Source organism: Mastigoproctus giganteus, chromosome 12 (assembly GCF_048544385.1).
Source record: "Mastigoproctus giganteus isolate SK-2022 chromosome 12, ASM4854438v1, whole genome shotgun sequence".
Classification (NCBI taxonomy): domain Eukaryota; kingdom Metazoa; phylum Arthropoda; class Arachnida; order Uropygi; family Thelyphonidae; genus Mastigoproctus; species Mastigoproctus giganteus.
The window spans coordinates 49,097,220-49,117,746 of record NC_143586.1 but is presented as its reverse complement, the minus strand read 5'-3'; the positions used below and the strand labels follow the sequence as shown (position 1 = coordinate 49,117,746).

Sequence of the window (20,527 nt, the reverse complement as noted above, 5' to 3'; positions counted from 1 at the left end):
GTATGATATTATATGATTTATACACTGTCATACTCTACTTTAAAAAAATGTGTGACAAATTGTAAAGAAACTATGTCATTAGATTGGTATTTAATTTGTGTAATTTTATTAATTTATAATTTTTATATTTTGATAATTTAATACTTAATAGTTATTGCTATTATAGGTGGACATATGTTATAATTGTATATTTTATCAAAAAAAAAAATAAAAAATATAATAAAACTGATGTATGAGTTAAAAGGAAAATTTTGGATTATCTGTGCTTCTCCTCTGCCATTAGTCCAGTTAATCAGAAGTTTGTGTATTTTCATCAGCTTCTTTATTAATTATGTTATTTGTATGATGCCATCACAGGACAGTAATATTTCAGTTTCATATCCATTGTGTCTCTCTGTCATTATTCAGTGAATGATGTGGTTTGCTTGATTTGTTTTTGGACATTGACATTCTTTCTCTGAGTTTTTATATAATTTCTCTTAAAACAATTTTGCATTTAATATTTTGGATTTAGTATTAGCTGCACATTCAGTACTTTTAGTTACTGTGGTTTGAAATTCGTTCATACTGTAACAGCAATAGTAATAGGCATATAAGTATCAAGTGTTTTTGGGTCAAATGGCACCAGGGGTTTCCCCCACCTCCATGTAATATACATTTTCATGTGATACAGTACACTGTAAAGGCCAGAGATTTAAAATATATGGATATTGTGGTGCATAATGTTTTGTATCATTGTTCATTAGGCCTTTTAGCCATTGGGCTCCTAATGGGACCCACACTTTGCCCCATGGAAGCAGGCCAGGTACACCCAGTATAGTTATATTTACTCTGGCAGATCCTGCTATCTAATTTCCTGAGATTTCGGTGGCTAGGACCTAAAAAAAAGAAAGAAAAAAAAAGTATTTGTCATATAATGCAAAGGAAGTCACAGGCTTTTTCTCACTGGCAAAAAAAAACGTAGATAAGAATATACAAATTATATGCTTCTGTCCTCACACAGGTAACTTATCCAGTTGACCTTTGAATTTATTCAAACTGTCAGCCTCAACTATCTGTGAGGGCAGGTTCCAGCCCTCACAGGTAGTTCCTACTTGTTCCAGCAATCAGTGACTCGTTGACTAAAAGAAAACTTTCTACAATCTAATGTAAACCTCAACCCTGTAATTTGAACTTATGAAAACTAGTTATGGAATTCTTTATAACTGTGAGAATTCCACCTTCATTCATTTTACTAATCCTTCTCAGAGCCTTATAAACCTCAATCAGGTCACCTGTGAGGTGCCTAGTGCCAAGCTCTGTAGGCCACATAATTGGAGTCTCTCTTCAAACAGTTGTCCTGCCAATCTCACTATTCAGGTTGTCCATCTTTGGACCCTTCCAAGAAGCTCAATGTCTTTTTTCAGATGAGGTCTCCATACTTGAACACAGTATTCCAAATGTAGTCTTACAATTACCTCATACAGTGGGATTATGGCCCCCTAACCTCTATAGGATAACATTCGATAAATCATCAATAGGACACCATGGACTTTCCTGGCCATCTATTTACAGTGTTCAGAAAACTTCACATCTGCCCATATTTAACTCCAAGATCCCTTTCTTCCTCCACTGTTTTTAATTCAACCCCACAATTTTTATAATTTATCTGTGGGTTACTATTCCCTAAGTGCAAGATCTTGCATTTAGTAGCATTAACACATGCAGAGTTCCCATTTTCCTCAGTAGAGCAAGCTTAGTCAAAGATTTTTTCATCATCAAACATTAAAAAACTGTTTCAGCACCTTCTGGATTTCTTCTTTCAGTTGCATTATATAACTAAACATTATCAATGGCACAAGGAGATATCCCATATACAGGAACAACAGACAAAAGCTTTAATAAGTTTTCTTTACACGAGGCAATATTACTTGAGGGGGTGGCCCTGTGCATTACTGATGAAAATTTCAGGCTCCCTATTTATGCTACTGAACTAATGATGTCTGTCTTTCACAGTGCCAAACAAGCATTATGAGCAATTTTGCTGACTCTAAAAAAAACATTTTGGCATGTAGCAGGACTGCATGGCAAATTGTGAATGACGGTATTTGATTTTTTTTATGGAACATTTTGCTGTTGAGCGAGTGCAGTCTTCTTTTAATTGCTGATATATCCAATTAGAAATAGAAAGAAAGAAAGAAAGACTTATCACTTAACACATTTGCTGCCCTTTATGCATATATACATAAAATGGCACTAGGCATGATATACTACATTAAAAATGCATCCAAGCAGTGTGCTGTAATACATACAAGTGGTCATTCTAAAGGAGTCAACCAGCAAGTGCCATAAACATAAAGGCACATGAAATTAACAACTACTCTGCATTTGCATATTGATTAAATACTTTGCAGTAATGCTTGGCTTTTGTTTATAGGCTTGGCATATGATTTTATTTATTTTTTTGCTTGTGTTGATGTTAGTTTATATACATGAATAAACTTTTTATAAAATTTCAAGATTTGTTCAGATTTACAAAAGTAGGTGTTCACTTTTATCAATGAATTCTAAACTTTTAATTTTTAACCATTGTGTAGAATTTTTGGAATGTTGGGGATGTCAGAATGTTGATGTTTTTTAACATGCCAAAAATTATGGCACATTGAATGAGTTGTCTCACATTTAGATGGAAGTGAATGTATTAATTTAAAAATTGTACACATCTGTATATTCACTTTCAAATTATTTCAATACAGGCACTAAAATTCAACCTCACACCCTTCCGTTTACTATTTTTTTTTTTATCATTGTTTGATACTTTAGTCACTTTCCTTAATAATATAATTTCGTTAGGTTAGAAATACTTTGCAAAAGCAAGGCATGGAAAGGAAAATGTTTTATATTGTGTTATTCTTTCCCTTCTGATCAGGTTAAGGAAACTGCCTAAAGTACTCAAAAAGAATAAAATGAAGGAAGTTTTTATCTCTGTTTGTAGTTGTCATACAGTTAATGGAACGCATTCAGACTTTGTATGAATAAAAAAAAAAATCTATATTTTTTTACTATCTTTTACACTATGCCAAAATAATTAATAATCAGGATTTAGTAGTAAGCAGAGAGGGAGATCATCATTCAGTTACATGATGCGAGTTTGATTGGCACTTTGCACCCATAAACATACTACTTTAGAAAGTTTTCAGAACTCTGCTGAGGTGCCTATGAATGTCAACTTTGCCAAAATTTTAGGCAATCTAAATGGGCTTTGTTGTGCTTCTTCTACACAATCTTTATAAATGGCCCAAAGTTTGAATTTGTATTCATTCTTTTTCAGTTATATTAGCATTAGCATTAGTAGAGGCATATGATGCAAGAAAGCAAGCTTATGCAGCATCAGCCAAAAAAAAAAAAAAAAACCCACTTCCACTTCACCCCTCCGTTCATTCAAAATACCTGTCCAGCTGAGCCTTAAACTTATTTAGGCTATCAACTTCCACGACAAGGGATGGAAGTCTGTTCCACCAACCAACTACCCACTGGCTAAAGGCAAATTTCCGCACGCCTATCCTACATCTGTCTTTCCTCAATTTGAATTTATGCCCTCTCAGGTGATTATTCTGAGCAAGAGGAAGAATCCCATCAGCATTGAGCATGCTCAAACCATTTAAGGCTTTATACACCTCTATCAGATCACCTCGCTGGTGCCTAGTCTCCAGACACTGTAATTTGCAAATCTTAAGCCTTTCTTCGTAAGAGCACCCCTTTGTTCCATTCACTAATCTTGTTGCCCTTCTCTGTACTCGTTCCAGCAGCTCTACATCCTTCTTGAAATGAGGCCTCCAGGCCTGTATACAGTACTCTAGGTGTGGCCTGACCATTGCCTTATACAAGGGAATAATCACCTCCTTATCCCTGCTAGAAAAATTCCTGTATATCATTGACAAGACACCATGACCTACTCTTGCAGCCCGTCTGCACTGCTCAGAGAACGTCATATCTGCCTGCACAATTACCCCCCGGTCCTTTTCATTCTCTACCACTGTCAGTGTAGTACCACAGAGTTAATACGTTGCTCTGGGGTTGCTGTTTCCCATATGTAGTACTTTACATTTGTCAATGTTAAACTTCATTTGCCACCTCTCAGCCCATCTGCTCAACCTTTCCAGATCCTGTTGCAGCAGCATAGTGTCAGTAGTGTCCTTGACAACCCTGCCAACCTTTGTATTGTCTGCAAACTTGGACATTAAGCTTGATATACCATCATCAATATCACTTATAAATACAGAAAACAATAATGGACCCAACACTGAACCGAGGGACTCCACTAATAACATTAGTCCACGATGAGCAGTGTCCATTGATTACCACTCTCTGTCTTCTCCCCCTCAACTACCCCTTTATCCATAGCAGCAATTTGCCTCCAATGCCACACTGCTCCAATTTGTGCAGCAGTCTTCCATGTGCAACAGTATCAAAAGCCTTTCTAAGATCCAAGTATATAATATCAAAGTTATTCCCTGCATCCAGTTCTTTTGTGACTGCATCATAGTATCCGATCAAATTGGTCAGGCAAGACTTCCCCTTAACAAAACCATGCTGTGTCCGAGCTATAACTGAAGTCTTGTCTAGATGATCCTGCAGTGCTTCTTTAACCAGTGCCTACATTAATTTTCCTGGAACAGAAGTTAAATTCACAGGTCTATAATTACTTGTGTCGGCCTTTGATCCCCCTTTGTGAATTGGGGTCACATTTGCACATCTCCAGTTTGTGGGTACCTCCCCTGAGTCCAAGGAAGTTCTCATAATTATGGCTAAGGGTTTGCTTACTTCCTTTGCTGTCTCCTTTAATATAACTGGATGGATCCCATCCACCCCAGGTGCCTTTCTTGTGTTTATCTTTAACAATTTCTCCTCCACTTTACTCTCATTATTACAAGATTCTCTAGCTTACTGCCAGAGTTGAATACACCTCTGGCATTCCCCTTGCTGAATAACTCCTCATGTGTGAATGTCGATGCAAAATATTCATTTAGTTTGTTAGCTACCTGAGCAGGATCATCAACAGTTGACCCATCAATATCAATATATAATTCTTGCTACTGAATATTAACCCTTTCAGGGATGAGTTTTTTGGGGGATGGGAGAATTCGGAAGTTCATAAAAATTCATTTATGTTAATATTAATTAATATTAATTGTTTCTTATTTTAGCTTTGAATGCTAAGGTGGGATTATTGTCAAATATAAAATTAAAATCAAAATTTCATAAAAAAAATAAAAAAAAATCATTATCAATTAATTGATATTTTTTGTAGCAATACCCTTTGTGTTTATATGTGTATTATTTGATTCAGTTTCATCAACTTCTGAATCTGAATTCCAGAGAATTTCTTTAATTGCAACTTATATAAGCCCACATTATTTCAAGGCTTGTAAAATGGGCCACTCCCTCATGTGCCAGTTTTTGATACTGTTGTAAAGATGAAAATGGCTGATATTACCTCTAAACATATTTGATAGATGACAGCATGTCTCTGAGTTTCAAGAGAACCTGTATTTATATAAATGATGTTTTGATTGATACTGTGCTGATAGAACCTTGAAAACATAAATTTACATGCATATTCACACAAAGGGGTAATATAATTATTTTAGCTGAACGTTATCACCCTTTATTTATGAATAATGTGAGGTGTACTTGAAAAGCTTCTGTCCTACCATACAACATTTTCACAACTTATGACTTGTGTCAGTCTCAGAAAACATTAATGCTGTTCATAACCTGATTTTGAAAGGTTGTCAGATTGGGTAACAGTACATAAAAAAGACATTTAATACTTGCTGTGATTGCATCAAAATGAATTAAAGATAAAAAAAAAATCAGCAAAATGGGTACCAAAACACTTGAATGTAGACCAAAAGAAGGCAAATTGTGCAAAGTTAGTTCTTGCCAAGTTTACCCAGTATTTAAACAAGTTTTTTGGTCAGTTGACTGTCATAGATGAAAACATTTGTTCATTACTATGGTCCAGAGACTAAACAACAGTTAATGGAGCAGTTTCGTGAATCACAAGAAATTTTGATAGATTTCATCAGCTAACAGGTAGAGCATCAGTTTTTTGAGACAGAGAAGGAGTAATATTCATTGAATATCGTCAAAAGGGTAAATCCAATGTGGGTGGATATCATTCTTTCTTGCTGCTGAATCATCAGCACTTAAAGCAACTCTTCAGGGGACTTTCTTTTTACACGACAATGCCCTGTCACAGGGCTGGGTTGTGACGCCCAGGGCAAATAAAGAAATGGTGCCCCTTGAAAACTGTTCTTTTGGAATTTTTGCATTTTTTAACTATAAAAAAGCATCCCCAAAATTTGGTGCCCAGGGCACATGCCCCACCTGCCTCATCCCAGTTATGCCACTAGGGCTGCGATAACTTAACAAATTTAGGTTACAAATTGCCAAAATTCACCCATTTCACCATGTATGGCCATTTGGATTACTGGCAGTTTGTTTCCTGCACTGAAAAAACTTCTGAAGAGTGATATGCTGGGATAAATAATATCTTATTCGTGTCTTCAAAGATTATTTTGAGAACTGAGAGCTCTAAGGGTTACACAAGTCTGCAGCCCTTAGAGGCAACTGTGTTGAATAAAAGTTGATTAATTTCCAAATTGCTTCATTCTTTGTTGGTAGGCCAAGAACTTTTCAAACACCTTTTGTATATTTTTCTCTCCTATTTTTGCCTTCTCATTCCCTCTCTTTTTTTTTTTTTTCATGTATTCATAGGTTAAAAGTGAAAGTGAATTTATTGAAAAGCTAGGATGTGATAGTGAAAGTCTGGTGAAAGTTGTCTGTATCTTTGGAAATACTGGTGATGGGAAATCATATACATTAAATCACACATTTTATGGTGGACATGAAACTTTTAAAACATCATCTACTCAAAAATCGTGTACTATTGGAGTTTGGGCAGCTTATGATCCAAATTATAGTGTGGTTATTATAGATACAGAAGGGTTATTAGGAGCAACATGTAATCAGAACCAGAGAACAAGACTTTTATTAAAGGTAAGTAAATGCAAAGATAGCACCATGGTTATTTTTTTGCTCATTAATTTCTCATTTTATTATCATTGCAGGCAGAGGTAAAAGATTAGGTAGGATAATTATGTAAATTTGTAACTGTGAGATAAATATACAGATTCTAAATTATACTGACAAAATTATAAAGGTAGTTATATACAGGGTGTTTCAGTTAAACGTTTCAGAACTTCTAAGAGGGGTAGGGTACATCCTGACAACTCGAAATCATATAGCAATGTGGGGTTGGAAATGCTTTCCTGAAGCGGTATTGTACACAGAAGTCATCGTGCAGCACAGATTCGATTTTCGGTCAATGAATGGGCCGGTATTATGGGAGATCACCTCATCGGACCTTACCTGTTACCGTGTCGTCTAACCGGACCTATCTACTTGATCTTTCTGCAGCAAGTATTGCCACAACTTTTGAGAGATGAACAGATTTCTGCATCGACGCAACAGACAATGTGGTTCCAACACGATGGAGCCCCTGCCCATTATAGCGGAGATGTTCGTAACTATCTGGATGTCACATTTGGTCAACAGTGGATCGGACGTGGTGGTCCCGTGCGTTGGCCTGCTCGGTCACCCGACCTATCATGTCTTGATTTTTATTTCTGGGGTCATATGAAATCGCTAGTTTATGACACTCCTGTTGACAATGCTGAGGAGCTGGTTGCAAGAATCGCAGTAGCTGCCGAAGAAATTCGAAATTCGCCTGGAGTATTCCAGAATGTTCGGATGTCCATGCGTCGGAGATGTGAGGCGTGCATTGTAGCCCGTGGAAGAAACTTCGAACACTTACTTTAATCCATGTACCTTTTGCTTCTTTTCATGTATTATTAAAACGATTTCTCACTTACGGTCTCTTTTCTTTATGGTGCTTCTGTGTACAACACCGCTTCAGGAAAGCATTTCCGACCCCACATTGCTATATGATTTCGAGTTGTCAGGATGTACCCTACCCCTCTTAGAAGTTCTGAAACGTTTAACTGAAACACCCTGTATACCAAAACAAGTAAAAAAAGTTTGTACAAACATGTGCTTGATTCAGAACAGTTATCATTATTTGAATTTGAAAAAATGTCTATGGACTTTATGAATGGTAAAAAATAAAAATAATAGAATAATAAAAAGTAAATAAGGATAACAAGTTATTAAGATAACAAGGTATACTAACAAGAAACAAGATATACTAAAATATTTATTCATATTAGGTAGGTGTCTGCCTATTCCTATTTATTATTTTAATCATTATTTTTTTGCCACTCAAGATTTTTTACCTCTCAAGATTGAAGGAGTAGAAATTATTTCCTCCCATCCTATAGTATTATACTGCATGAGATTAACACAGCCCAGTTGCACACATAACACTCGTTGTGTGCTTAAATGAAAGTTTTCCTTCCATACAAAATATGTTATTCACACAGTTCAGAATACGTTTGCTGATAGAGACCACCCACCAGCTGATAAGAAGCCATTAAGCTTCAAAACAGATGTCTTGATAGTGGTATCGCAGATTTTTTAAGTGCATAGCAGATTTGTCTGTTTAGATGAATGTACAGTTTTAAGAGATATTAGCACCGTAGGCTGAACCATTATCCAGGATTCAGCCTTAGTTATTTGCATTTATGTCAGACATTTGTTGGATATTTGTCTCTAAGTCAAACATAAGCCCAAGCCTTAGTATAGAGTACTTACTGTCAATCTTCGGAAGGAGCAGTCTTGAATGAATTACTAATGCAGTAGTGGTAGTAGTAGTGGCATGTGATGCAAGAAAGCAAGTGTATGAGCTTATGCAGCATCAGCCAAAAAAAAAAAAAAAAAAAAATCACACCATTCCCTCCAAATGCCTGTCCAGTTACTCCTTAAATTTATTTAACCTATCAACTTCCACAACGACAGATGGAAGTTTGTTCCAGTAATTAACCACCTGCTGGCTAAAGGCAAATTTCTGCAAATCTATTCTACATCTGTCTTTTCTTAATTTGAATTTATGCCCCCTTAGGTTCATAATCTGAACAAGTGGAAGGATCCCATCAGAATTCAGCGTGCTCAACCCATTCAAGGCCTTATACACCTCAATCAGAAAACTGCGCAGGTTCCTAGTCTAGAGCCACTGGAATTTGCAGAACTTAAGCCTCTCTTGGTAAGAGGATCCCTTCATTCCCCTCACCAATCTTGTTGCCCTTCTCTGTACATGCTCAAGCAAATCTACATCCTTCCTAAAACGAGGCCTCCAGACCTGTACGAAGTACTCAAGGCGTGGCCTGATCATTGCCTTAAAGGAGGGACAATCACCTCCTTTTCCCTGCTAGCAAAATTCCTATATATCATTGACAAAACCCCATGACCTGCCCTGGCAGCCTGTCTACAGTGCTCAGAAAACTTCATATCTGACTGCACAATTACTCCCAGGTCTTTTTCATTTTCTATCACCTTAAGTGTAGTACCACACAGTTGCTACGTTTCTCTGGGGTTACTTCTACCCATATGCAGTACTTTGCATTTGTCAAGGTTCAACTTCAGTTGCCACTTCTTAGCCCATCTGCCCAAATTATCTAGATCCTGTTGCAGTAGCACACTGCCATTACTGTCATTAACAACCCTGCCAACCTTTGTATCATCTGCAAACTTCGACACTAAGCCTGATATACCTTCATCAATATCATTGATAAATATACAAAACAACAGTGGACCCAACACCAAATCCTGGGGGACTCCACTAATAACATTAGTCCACAAAGAGCAGCACCCATTGATTACCACCCCTGTCTTCTCCCACTCAACCATCCTTTTATCCATTGTAGCAACTTACCCTTAATACCATTCTGCTACAATTTGTACAATAGTCTTCCATGTGCAACAGTGTCAAAAGCTTTCCTGAAATCCAAATATATGATATCAAAATTATATTTTGCATCCAGTTCCTTTGTAACCACATCATAATATCCTATCAAATTTGTCAGACAAGAGTTTCCCTTAACAAACCCATGCTGTGTCTGAATTATTGCTGCAGTCTTGTCTAGATGATCCTACAATGCATCTTTAACCAGTGACTCCATTATTTTATCCGGAACAGAAGTTCAATTAACTGGTCTGTAATTACTCATGTCACCCTTCGATCCCCCCTTGTGAATTGGGGATACATTTGCACATCTTCAATCCGTGGGACCTTCCCTGAGTTCAAGGATGCTCTCATAATTATGGCTAAGGGTTTGCTTAGTTGCTTTGCCGCCTCCTTTAATATAACTGGATAGATCCCATCCACACCAGGTGCCTTTCTTATGTTTAACTTCAACAATTTCTCCTCCACTTTGCTCTCAGTTATTACAAAATCATTAAGCACCCTGCTACAATTTGATAACCTCCTGCCATTTTCAACCTTAATAACTCCTCATGTGTGAATGTAGATGCAAAATAATCATTCAGTTTGTTTGCTATCTGAGCAGGATCATCAACAGTGGAACCATCGATATCAAGTGGACCAATCAGATTCATCCCCTTCCTTTTAGAGTTTATATAAGTAAAGAAATCCTTGCTGTTTTTCTTAGCATCTTTTGCCAAAGATTTCTCATAATCTGCCTTCGTCTGCCTAACCTCTGTGACCTGATTACAGACTAGCTTATATCTGCCATAGGCTTCTGTGTCATGTGTTAATTTGTATGTATCCCATGCATTTTTCTTCTCTGTCACGAGTCTCATTAGTTCATTTGATAACCATTTAGGCCTAAACCTTGAACAATATTTCTTAATAGGTCTGACACTTTTAGTAGCATCCACGATTAAATCCTTGAATGCTTCCCACTTAGAATTTACTGTTGGTAACATCGTCAATTGATCCCACTGTACAGAATTTAAAAACTGTCTGAGACCACTGTACTCACCTTTACGGAAGCAAAAACCCTTTCCTTTACCCCTGATGGTAATTATATCTTTAAGTAAATCCCACGTCAGTACACGATCACTGCCACCTAGTGGTTCCTTTATCTGCAAATTCTTAATACACGAATGATCACTGCTGATAACCAGATCAAGACTATTACCCTCTCTGGTTGCCTCTCAAACATGCTTCTGCAGAAAACAATCATCCACCACAAAAGTCTTACTAGTGTGTGTGACCAACCCACAAGTTCCAGTCAATATCTGGGAAGTTAAAATCCCCCATTATAAGACATTCCGATTTACTAGCCCACTCTATTTCTCTGTACAATTGTTCATTGTACTCATTCAAGTCATTAGGCCTATAACACACTCTTACTCTTATTTTTGCTTTCGCAGTGCTTATGTCACACCAAACTGACTCAACAGTGCACTGTTCATCTATATCAACTGGATGTATTTCTTTTGATTTTATGTTTTTCTTAATTAACAACATAACACCTCCTCCCTTCCTATCCTGTCTATCCTTTCTGTACACATTGTATTCCCCAAATTCCAGTTCTGCATTCCTTATATCTGTGTGACACCACGTCTCTGCTATCCCAACAATATCCGCCTTTGATGTCTTGACCAGCACTTCAAATTCATCAAATTTATTTTCTATACTTCTAGCATTGGTATACATGCAAGTATACATCCACCTATTCTTATTCTTAGTTACCCTAACACATCCCATATACCCACCTGTTTCACGATGACTGCCATCAGCCTCTGAAACCCTCAGCACCCCTCGCTCCAGGTTGCTACTTATTTTAATAGAAGTAATTCATCCCAGCTTTATTTGATTACATTTTCTGCATTGAAATTATCCCCTACTATCTTGTAATATTCCACTTAGTTTCATTTCTCCATTTGTCATATTTTACCGCTTAGTTCATTCTTAGAGTAAAACAGACTATTCAAAATTTCATAGTTCAAATGAACTGTGAAGTTCAAAATTTTATCATTTTGAAAATATACTGGGACATCAGTTATCTGAACTAATTGAGGAGAGACCAGTTAAGCTTATCAGTTTGTTCAGATAATTAACATTGACTTCTGAGGCACATTGAATCAGTTTGCTTTTTAGGGTTAGCTTAGTTCTGAAGTAGCATACATAATGATTAGGATGTATGATGTTGAACATCTGAATTCACATGGTACCACGAAAATCCATAGTCCATTGTTAATTGAATGCTGTTATATTATGTTCCATATAACACTGAAGGCTTAACTCCATTTGCCAAAAGGAAATCTGATTGAATTGATTAGTTTAGAAGCAAATTTCAAAATTGGCTTCTCTTTCCTTATTTTTTCTCTCCAAATGTTTTTCTTTAATTTTTAAATATTTTGCCATTGACAGACAGTACTAAACATTTATGCTTTGTAGACATTTTTATAACAGAACAGGTTAAGTGAAACAGGTCATCTGACCATAGTTTTATATAGTAGACTACAGTATATGGAATCAGGTGGTGCTGAGCAAAGTGTGTACTGCAGTATGTACTTTGCTCAGCATCATCTTACTTAAAATATATTTTTAAAGATTTCAGAAAGAACTGAAGGAGAATATAAGTATAGCCATTCTTGTTCTTTATATTGAATGCATTGTTATAAGCTAAGTATTTCCACTTGAGCAAAATTCCTTGTATTATGCACAAATTTCACACATACAATGAACATACATTTTTCTGCCATAAATGTATTAATGTTGTTATTGTTATTACTTATACAGGGTGATTCACTACCAGTGCAACAAACTTGCAGGAGGTGTAGGGGGCACAGTTATTGTTATTACTTATACAGGGTGATTCACTACCAGTGCAACAAACTTGCAGGAGGTGTAGGGGGCACAAAGACGAATCGGAATCAAATAGTATTGCAGGGTCCGAAATGCCTTCATCATGCGGTAGAGGACGTTGAACGGGAGGTCGCGTGAGCAGCGATCCCGCTGGAAGTCAGCATTTGCGAACCGCTTCTTTTGAAGAAACCAAGTAGCAAAAGTCCTCCGGAGTGGATAATCCGCAGGCTCCAATGATTGGACGCGTTGCAGATGGTATGAACTCATTTGGTTTGTTGACAGAATCCTCCATACAGTGGATTGGGAAATACCCAATCGTTGGCCTATCGCTCGAGTACTCGTACTCGGATTGCCTTCTGCAAGACGTAGGACATTCTCCTCATTGTCTGGTGTCCTTGTCGTTTGCTCTCGATTCATGGTACCTCTCGTGAAACAACCAGTCTCACGTAACCTTCTGTGCACGTGTGCGAAAATCGTATGATGAGGAGCACGCCTGTGCGGGAAACGTTCCTGGTACAAGTGCAGAGTGGCGCACCCATTATAGTCCGCAGCTCCATACGCGAGGTGCATGTCAGCCAGTTCAACGTTTGAATACTCGTCCATCCTACTGCCTCGGGAACTAGTTCACAAATGCTGACTTCCAGCGGGATCGCTGTTCACACGACCTCCCGTTCAACATCCTCTACCGCATAACGGAGGCATTTCGGACCCTGCAATGCTATGTGATTCCGATTCATCTTTCTGCCCCCTACACCTCCTGCAAGTTTGTCGCACTGGTAGTGAATCACCCTGTATAGCACATTAGCATTTAAAACCACATTTCACAGTGTGTATGTTATGTACAGGCTATAATTCACTTGTATTCACAGGCTGATTTGCATGTTGTGTGGGCTCAAAAACCTTAAATAACTCAGGAGGATAATATGTTATAGTATAACAGCAGAGATTATAAACATGACTTCCACTACTACAGTATTTCAACAGCATTTACTTCATTCATTTTCTGCTTAAATGAAAATAAAAACAGTTTTTTTTTTTTGCATATACAGTAAACCCCCGCTATTCGCGGGGGTTACGTTCCTGAGAAATGCCGCGAATACTGAGTTATGGCTCCCATAGTAATAAAGGGGTTCCGTTCCAAAGTATGAAATATATAAGAAAAACTAGTCTAAAGTTTTGTCTGTGTATGTATTATATGTACCTTCATAATATGACTATGTACATAGACAGTACATAGTGAAATGCAAGCATATGGCATCGAAATGAAAATAAGAAACAATTTAATATTAAATGTAATATTTATTATAAATTATCATTATTATTATTATTATTAAAATCAGTTTATTTCCCAAGAAACCTTGGGTCACCTCGGGACGGCTCTGTGCCAGAAGGGTATGAATATTTACAGACTAAGGTGTGAGGAACACAATGTACAATAAACAAGAGTACATGCGTGCTCGACCCGAGACTTTTACAGGATTAAATATAAAATAATGTACAAAATATACAGTAATATACAAAATATATGATTGCATGAATACAAAAAGTCTTTGTCATATACAAATGGGCAAGTTAAAAAAAAAAAAAAAAAAAAAACAGTCTGTCCAGGAGCAGGTGAGTATTATAAGTTCATAATTTGGTAGCAGTTCTTGAGGATTTCCTTCCTGTAGGGCTTGTCTTCACAGAACCTATCAGGGTGGATCCTAAATTTATTGAAGATCCGAAGACAATTGGCTGGAAACATGTTCCTCAGGGAATCAACAGCATAAGATGTAGAGGGAGACAGGAGTCTGGGTGCTCCCCTCTTGCCCTCCTAGGGCCAGAGATTAATGTGGATACCAATGGAGCATCAATTTGCCTCGTTATAATCCGTGCAAGCGTGAGGACATTTTTTGTCATGATGATATGTCTCCAGGGAGTGGTGCCCACATTTGCTTGTAGGATAGATCAGGAGATAGTTAGGGGGTGGCCTACCACCCTGTTCATCCATCTAAGCAACCAGTACTCTAAACTGAGATACTTCTGAAGGTATGAGGCAGGGGCAGATGACCAAATTTCTGAAGCATAGAGAGGAATCGGCGTAATACACCTCAGGATGTGCCGAACAAGCAGCGCTGGCTGATGCACACCAACAAGCTCTTGACGCACTGCCCAAAGAGCAGCGTATGTCTTCTGCCTCATCCTGACAAAGTGAGGCTGAAATGTGAGCCCAACATCCCAGGTGAGGCCAAGATCAGTATGAGAGGTCACCTTTTGCACTGGTTCCCCACTAACAAAGATTTGGATATCATTTTTGACTTTCTTCTTGGTTATCGTCAGTTGTGCTGATTTGGAAGGGCTCAGATGCAGCCAGCCCTATTGTGGCAAGATAACTTTCCAAGCTCAATATCTGCCTAGAAGCTTGTTGGTTGATATCATGAATCTGATGATTATGATCTGAGCTCACGTAGAACTTCAGATCGTCGGCATAAGAGACAAAGTTCGGATTCTGAGCAAGGAAAGGCTCCAAAACTGCTGCAAACAGGATAGCTGACAGTATGCTTCCTTGTGGGATGCCCCTTGAGACGTCAATAGTTACTTGAAAGTCATTGTGGGTCACAGACAGATGTCTTGGGAGTAAAATAGACTTCAAAATTTGAAGTAAGGTATCCGCCAGGCCGAAGTAGTGTTTCAGAATGGTAAAAAGAGCTGGGTAGTGTATTCTGTCATAAGCCGATTTTATGTCAAGGAATGTGATATCAATCTGTGATTTGTTGTTAAGGGTGCGCTAAATTCTGAAGAGGGTATCAAGAAGATTGGTAGTTGTCGATTCAAACAAATCTTTCAAGCCAGCGTCTTTGCTATCTAAAAAACTTATCCCGCCAGTGCTATCACCAGTTTCGCTAAAGTGTTAATAAAGGAGTTTTGCCTTTTCACGAATGATGAGTGAATTTAACGGAATTTTATTTTGAGTTCAGTCTTCTATCCACAGATTTAAAGCTTTTTCATTTTTTCTAATTTAACATCACGAGTTACAGAGCAAATTTTTGAAGCAATTAGCGCGTTTTCACGGACACTACGGCGGATTTTTTCTTCCGATTTCTTGATTGATTGTACCGTTGACTCATTGATTTTATAATGTTTTGCCACTGAGGAGACACTTTCACCATTAGAAATTTTGTCTAATATCTCAATTTTATTCGCTAATGTCATCACCTTTGATCTTTTCACATTTCCCTTGTTATTCGTAGCCATATTTTTGTACGGGTTAGAAAGAACTTGTCCACAATAAAGTCACTTTCTTCCATTAACACACTCGAAAAAGTCTGTTTTACACTGCAAAACGGTAGATTTATCACTTTTGTAAGCATATCAATTTATAAATTTATTCAATTTATAAGCATATAAATTAAAAGCAAACGACGAAACCTTCCATGACAAGCGCATAGCACATACTGAACAAGGATTAGCGAGAAACATCCACGCTCGCGATTTTGTCACCCCTCTCCCCCCACCCACTGAGCGCTGTTTTGACCGGGAAAGATAATTTTAGCCACGCCCATGTTTTTTTTATGGCGGAAAATGTTCAACGCGCTTTAAAATTCACATTTTTTCAGGTTTCATTTTATATTAAATCAGCGACCGCGAATAGCGGGGGTTTACTGTATATTAATACCTGATATTTATAAACAAAAGAAGCTTTAGTCTTCTCTTTAGTTAAGTTAAATTTGCTTTATCAAATATGTTGCTACTTATTTGAAATGCACTTATATTACAGATCACAGTTTTGACTCTAGTTAGGGTCTCTTCAGTGGGTAAGTTTTTTTTTTTTTTTTTTTTTTTTTTTTTGGTAGTTGTTGGCGCATCGGCTTCTGTGGCCATAATGCACCTCCCAAGGTTTTTGCAGTACTTTTATCCAAGCCCGAGGCGGGATTCGAATCCGCGACCTTTGGGTTGCCAGGCAGGCACTTTACCCACCTGGCTAGACCGGTCGGCGATGGGTAAGTAAGCACTTTTGACTGAAGATCAGGCTGTGATGACCCAGTGGTCAGAAATATCCACAATATGTGAGCTGCTAGGTGGCATAAAAGTTTGAAAAATCAAATAAATATTTAGGACAAAAGCAAGAAGCTATGACAGCCATTATAGGATTATTTGGACAGGTTCGGGTAATAGCCTTGGTTTAGAACATAGCTGTGAGCAAACTGCATTCATTACAGATGCATCAATCTCACATTGTCGCGATACCTCACCATGGAGTTAGTGATGACAAACGTTACAGTAGCAACAACTTTTGTGTTCTACAATGAATGAAAGTTTTGTTCTACACTGAAATTTTGTTTAATAAGCACTTGTGAATCTGTGTTTCAAATATATACAATAAAATATTTTTTCCCAAAATTTTCCTTCTAAAACATGGGTGTGCCTTATGGCCCAGTGCATGTTATCATTTGGAAAATATGGTATTTGCTTTTGTTACCTTCAAAATATTTTGTCACATGGGAGCTCTATAAGAAGAACACTCTTTCTGCTAGAACTCGGAAGCATTTCTGGAACTCTTGTACTGATATTGGCTTTAGTGCTCGTAACATACACTGCAAAACTTCTTCCAAAGACCAAAAATGTATCCCTTCCATCAAAGTTTTGATACTGGAAATAGAAATAAGTCAGACAAAATCATATTAGAGGAGTAGGAAGGATGTTCCATCTGAAGGAACTCCTGTTTTCTGTCTTGGCAATAATGTGGTATGAGCTAACATATCCTAGTGCAGCACCTTTTTTGAGAGAAAAGATGTTGCAGAAAAGCAGAACGTTACAAACAGCAACACCTTTTCTCCCAGAAAATGTGTTGCTCTGTGAAATGAATTCTGAATAGAAAATATTTTTTTATTATCAGAGAAAATAATGAATGTAGTCTTGAATTTTGATATATCCATCCTTATTTTTAATCAGTCTTGGAAGAAATTTTTTATATTAGTGTTAGAAGTAGTAAATGATATAAGGAAGCAAAGTTATACAGCATCAGGAGGAGAAAAAAAAAACTCCCACATCACATCAACTGTCCATTTCATTGAATAATTTTTCAAATCCTTCCTTAACCCTCTGACGGTCATGTAAATTTGCTTCTCACTGACAGATGCACCTTGGCATCAGGTATGACATTTTATAAACTTAAAATCAGCATGAAAAAATTAAACATTGTTCACTTTTTGATGCCATCCTTTATTTTAAATCTATTATGAACACAATTGTGAATAATCCTGTTATATTAAAAGCATATATTTTTAAATATATAAATGGGGTTTTAAAATAAAACTCCCCTCTTCTATGCTTTAGACATGTTTTTTTCACATGTTAAAAAATACTCGTATTTGAATATTATATTTACTGTCAGCAAGCAAAAATTGGAAGAAACTAAAATCAAATATCCTGCTCTATGTGCTTAGTGGTCCATTACAGTGAGACACAAATAACACCTGAAGCCAGCCAGTGCTTTTGTTATATAATGCTTAGACCAAAAGGTAACAGAAATGCACTTCAGTAATTGGATGGGAAAGATGGAGCTAATTTTAAATTCGCTTGTTTTTCAACACAAGATAATTAATATGCATGAATAAGCTTAAGAACCTGCTTTTTTTTTTTTAGGCCAGCCAAACTTTTTCAGTAACAAAACAATTAATGATGCAGATTGATCGGAAACGCATTACTTGAGGAATTCATAAATTGGTATTGATGTCACTCATATAGATTTTGTTTAAATTATAAAAAAACAGCTCTGCATACTTTATCTGGGTAAGCTCCTCTTGAAGGGTTAAACTTATTCAAATCATTCGCTTAACAACACTGAATGATGGAAATTTGTTTTAATGATCAATTACTCTTTGGCTGAAAGTAAATTTTTGCACATATATCCTGCAGTTATCCTTTTTCAGTTTATGTACCCTTATACATGTTGACCAAGAAAGGATGTCCTCAGCATTCAGTTTACTAAATCCATTTAAAAGGGTCAAGCACTTCAATCATGTCCCCTTGCAGGTGCTCACTTTCCCAGCACTACAGTTTGCTGAACTGAAGTCTTTTGTGGTAAGCGTACCCTGTTGTGTCATTAAGACAACTTTCAACTGCTATAATGATAGATAAAGAAACACGATACATGTACTGGCAACATTGAAGTTCGTCATGATATCAATAATTTACTCTGGCCATTTCTGGAACATTCTAGCCACATGCACATGCTAGGATCAAAAAAGTTCAAGAACTGAATTTTTATTTAAACAAATGTAGTGTCTACAGGTTTTTCCCATTAAAGGGAAAAATAATTTTCCCTTTAATGAGTTCTTTCATTTGGGAAGACAAATAAAAATCACAAGGTGCAAGGTTAGGTGAATAAGGAGGATGGTGTAAACAATTTGCAAAATGTTTGGAAAAGTATTCAGAAATTATTGGTATGATGAGGGGAGTTTTGTCGTGGAATAATTTCCAATTTTTCCTTGCCCATAAATAGTCTCCTCCTAATTGTACCTCTCAAGCATGTACTGATTTCCAGGTACATCAGATAGTGCTTCTAATGTGGGAGAAAAATTCATCATTTTTTGAACGTATATTGTCTTCCACACCTTGCATCATCCTCGACAAGGAGACATAAATCGAAAAAGGATGTCTACAGGATAGATGGGTGAAAAATTTGCTTTCGGCCAGAGCAATTGATTGTAAGAATAAATTTCCATCAAGTGTTGTAGAAGTGCATAGTTTGAATAAATTTAAAGAAGTAGCAATATATTATTAGAGGGGATGGACAAATGAGGTGGTTATTATCTATTTATACAGTAAAAAATTTTTCCTCCTAGTGATATTTGCTTCTTTACACCATTTGTGACTATTGCTCCTAATACTAATATTGCATCCATTTTTGAAGTTTTTGTACTGTTCAGCTATCTTAGTTTTTGATAAAGCACTTTCTTTGTACATTTCAGTAATTATTTCTACAATATCTAAGGCCGATTTTGTCAACAAAAAGTTAAGCTTTATATCTTTTTTTTTTTTTTTTTTTTTTTCCCTCAACAAGAAAAAAAAAAAAGATTAGTACAAAATTGCTACTGGCAGAAAAATTTTTAGCAAATTCGGTCCTGGAACATTTTGATCCTACATTGTGTGTCTTCATGCATGCTGGTTTAATATAAAGTATTTCAATCAAATTAAATTGCACATGGTTTGATTGAAATAAAGCTCTTTATAAAGCATTTTATGCTGTATTGGTATAAAATTTTGTTATTGTCTTAAAAGCAAATATTTTTTTAAATTTTCAGGTGTTGGCCATTTCTGACATTGTAATATATAGAACACGTGCCGAACGTCTTCACAATGATCTGTTTATTTTTCTGGGAGATGCATCAGAAGCTTATATTAAACACTTTTCTCAGGAGTTAGGAGCAGCTTTAAAAAAATATAAACTCGATACCCCTTTATCATCTTTGGGACCATCAGTTGTGATATTCCACGAAACTCGTTACACAGATATACTAGCTGAAGGTAACATATATTTTTCATATTCATTCTTATTTTTATATATTAATATAATCAACTAATATTCATATAAATAAGTACAAAAGCATCACTTCTGTATGTAGCTAAGTTGCAAAGATTGTATTATTACAATACATCTAATATTGTGAAATTCTCTTCTAGTTGTATACCCTTGCACTTCAAATAAGTAACACTCCCCAAGTAGAGAAGTATATTGCTACTTATAATCTTACTTATACATATGTT

At 36.6% G+C, this 20,527-nt stretch overlaps 1 protein-coding gene across 1 annotated transcript in view; it reads left to right on the top strand.

Moving 5' to 3' along the window:
- LOC150077030 (zinc finger FYVE domain-containing protein 1-like) overlaps positions 1-20,527 on the top strand; it is a 102,057-nt gene that overhangs the window by 19,078 nt on the left and 62,452 nt on the right. The window contains exons 3-4 of the mRNA XM_090386672.1: positions 6,763-7,044; positions 20,065-20,287. Of these exons, the coding sequence (XP_090242798.1) occupies positions 6,763-7,044; positions 20,065-20,287 (505 nt within the window). The remainder of the gene's footprint in view (positions 1-6,762; positions 7,045-20,064; positions 20,288-20,527) is intronic.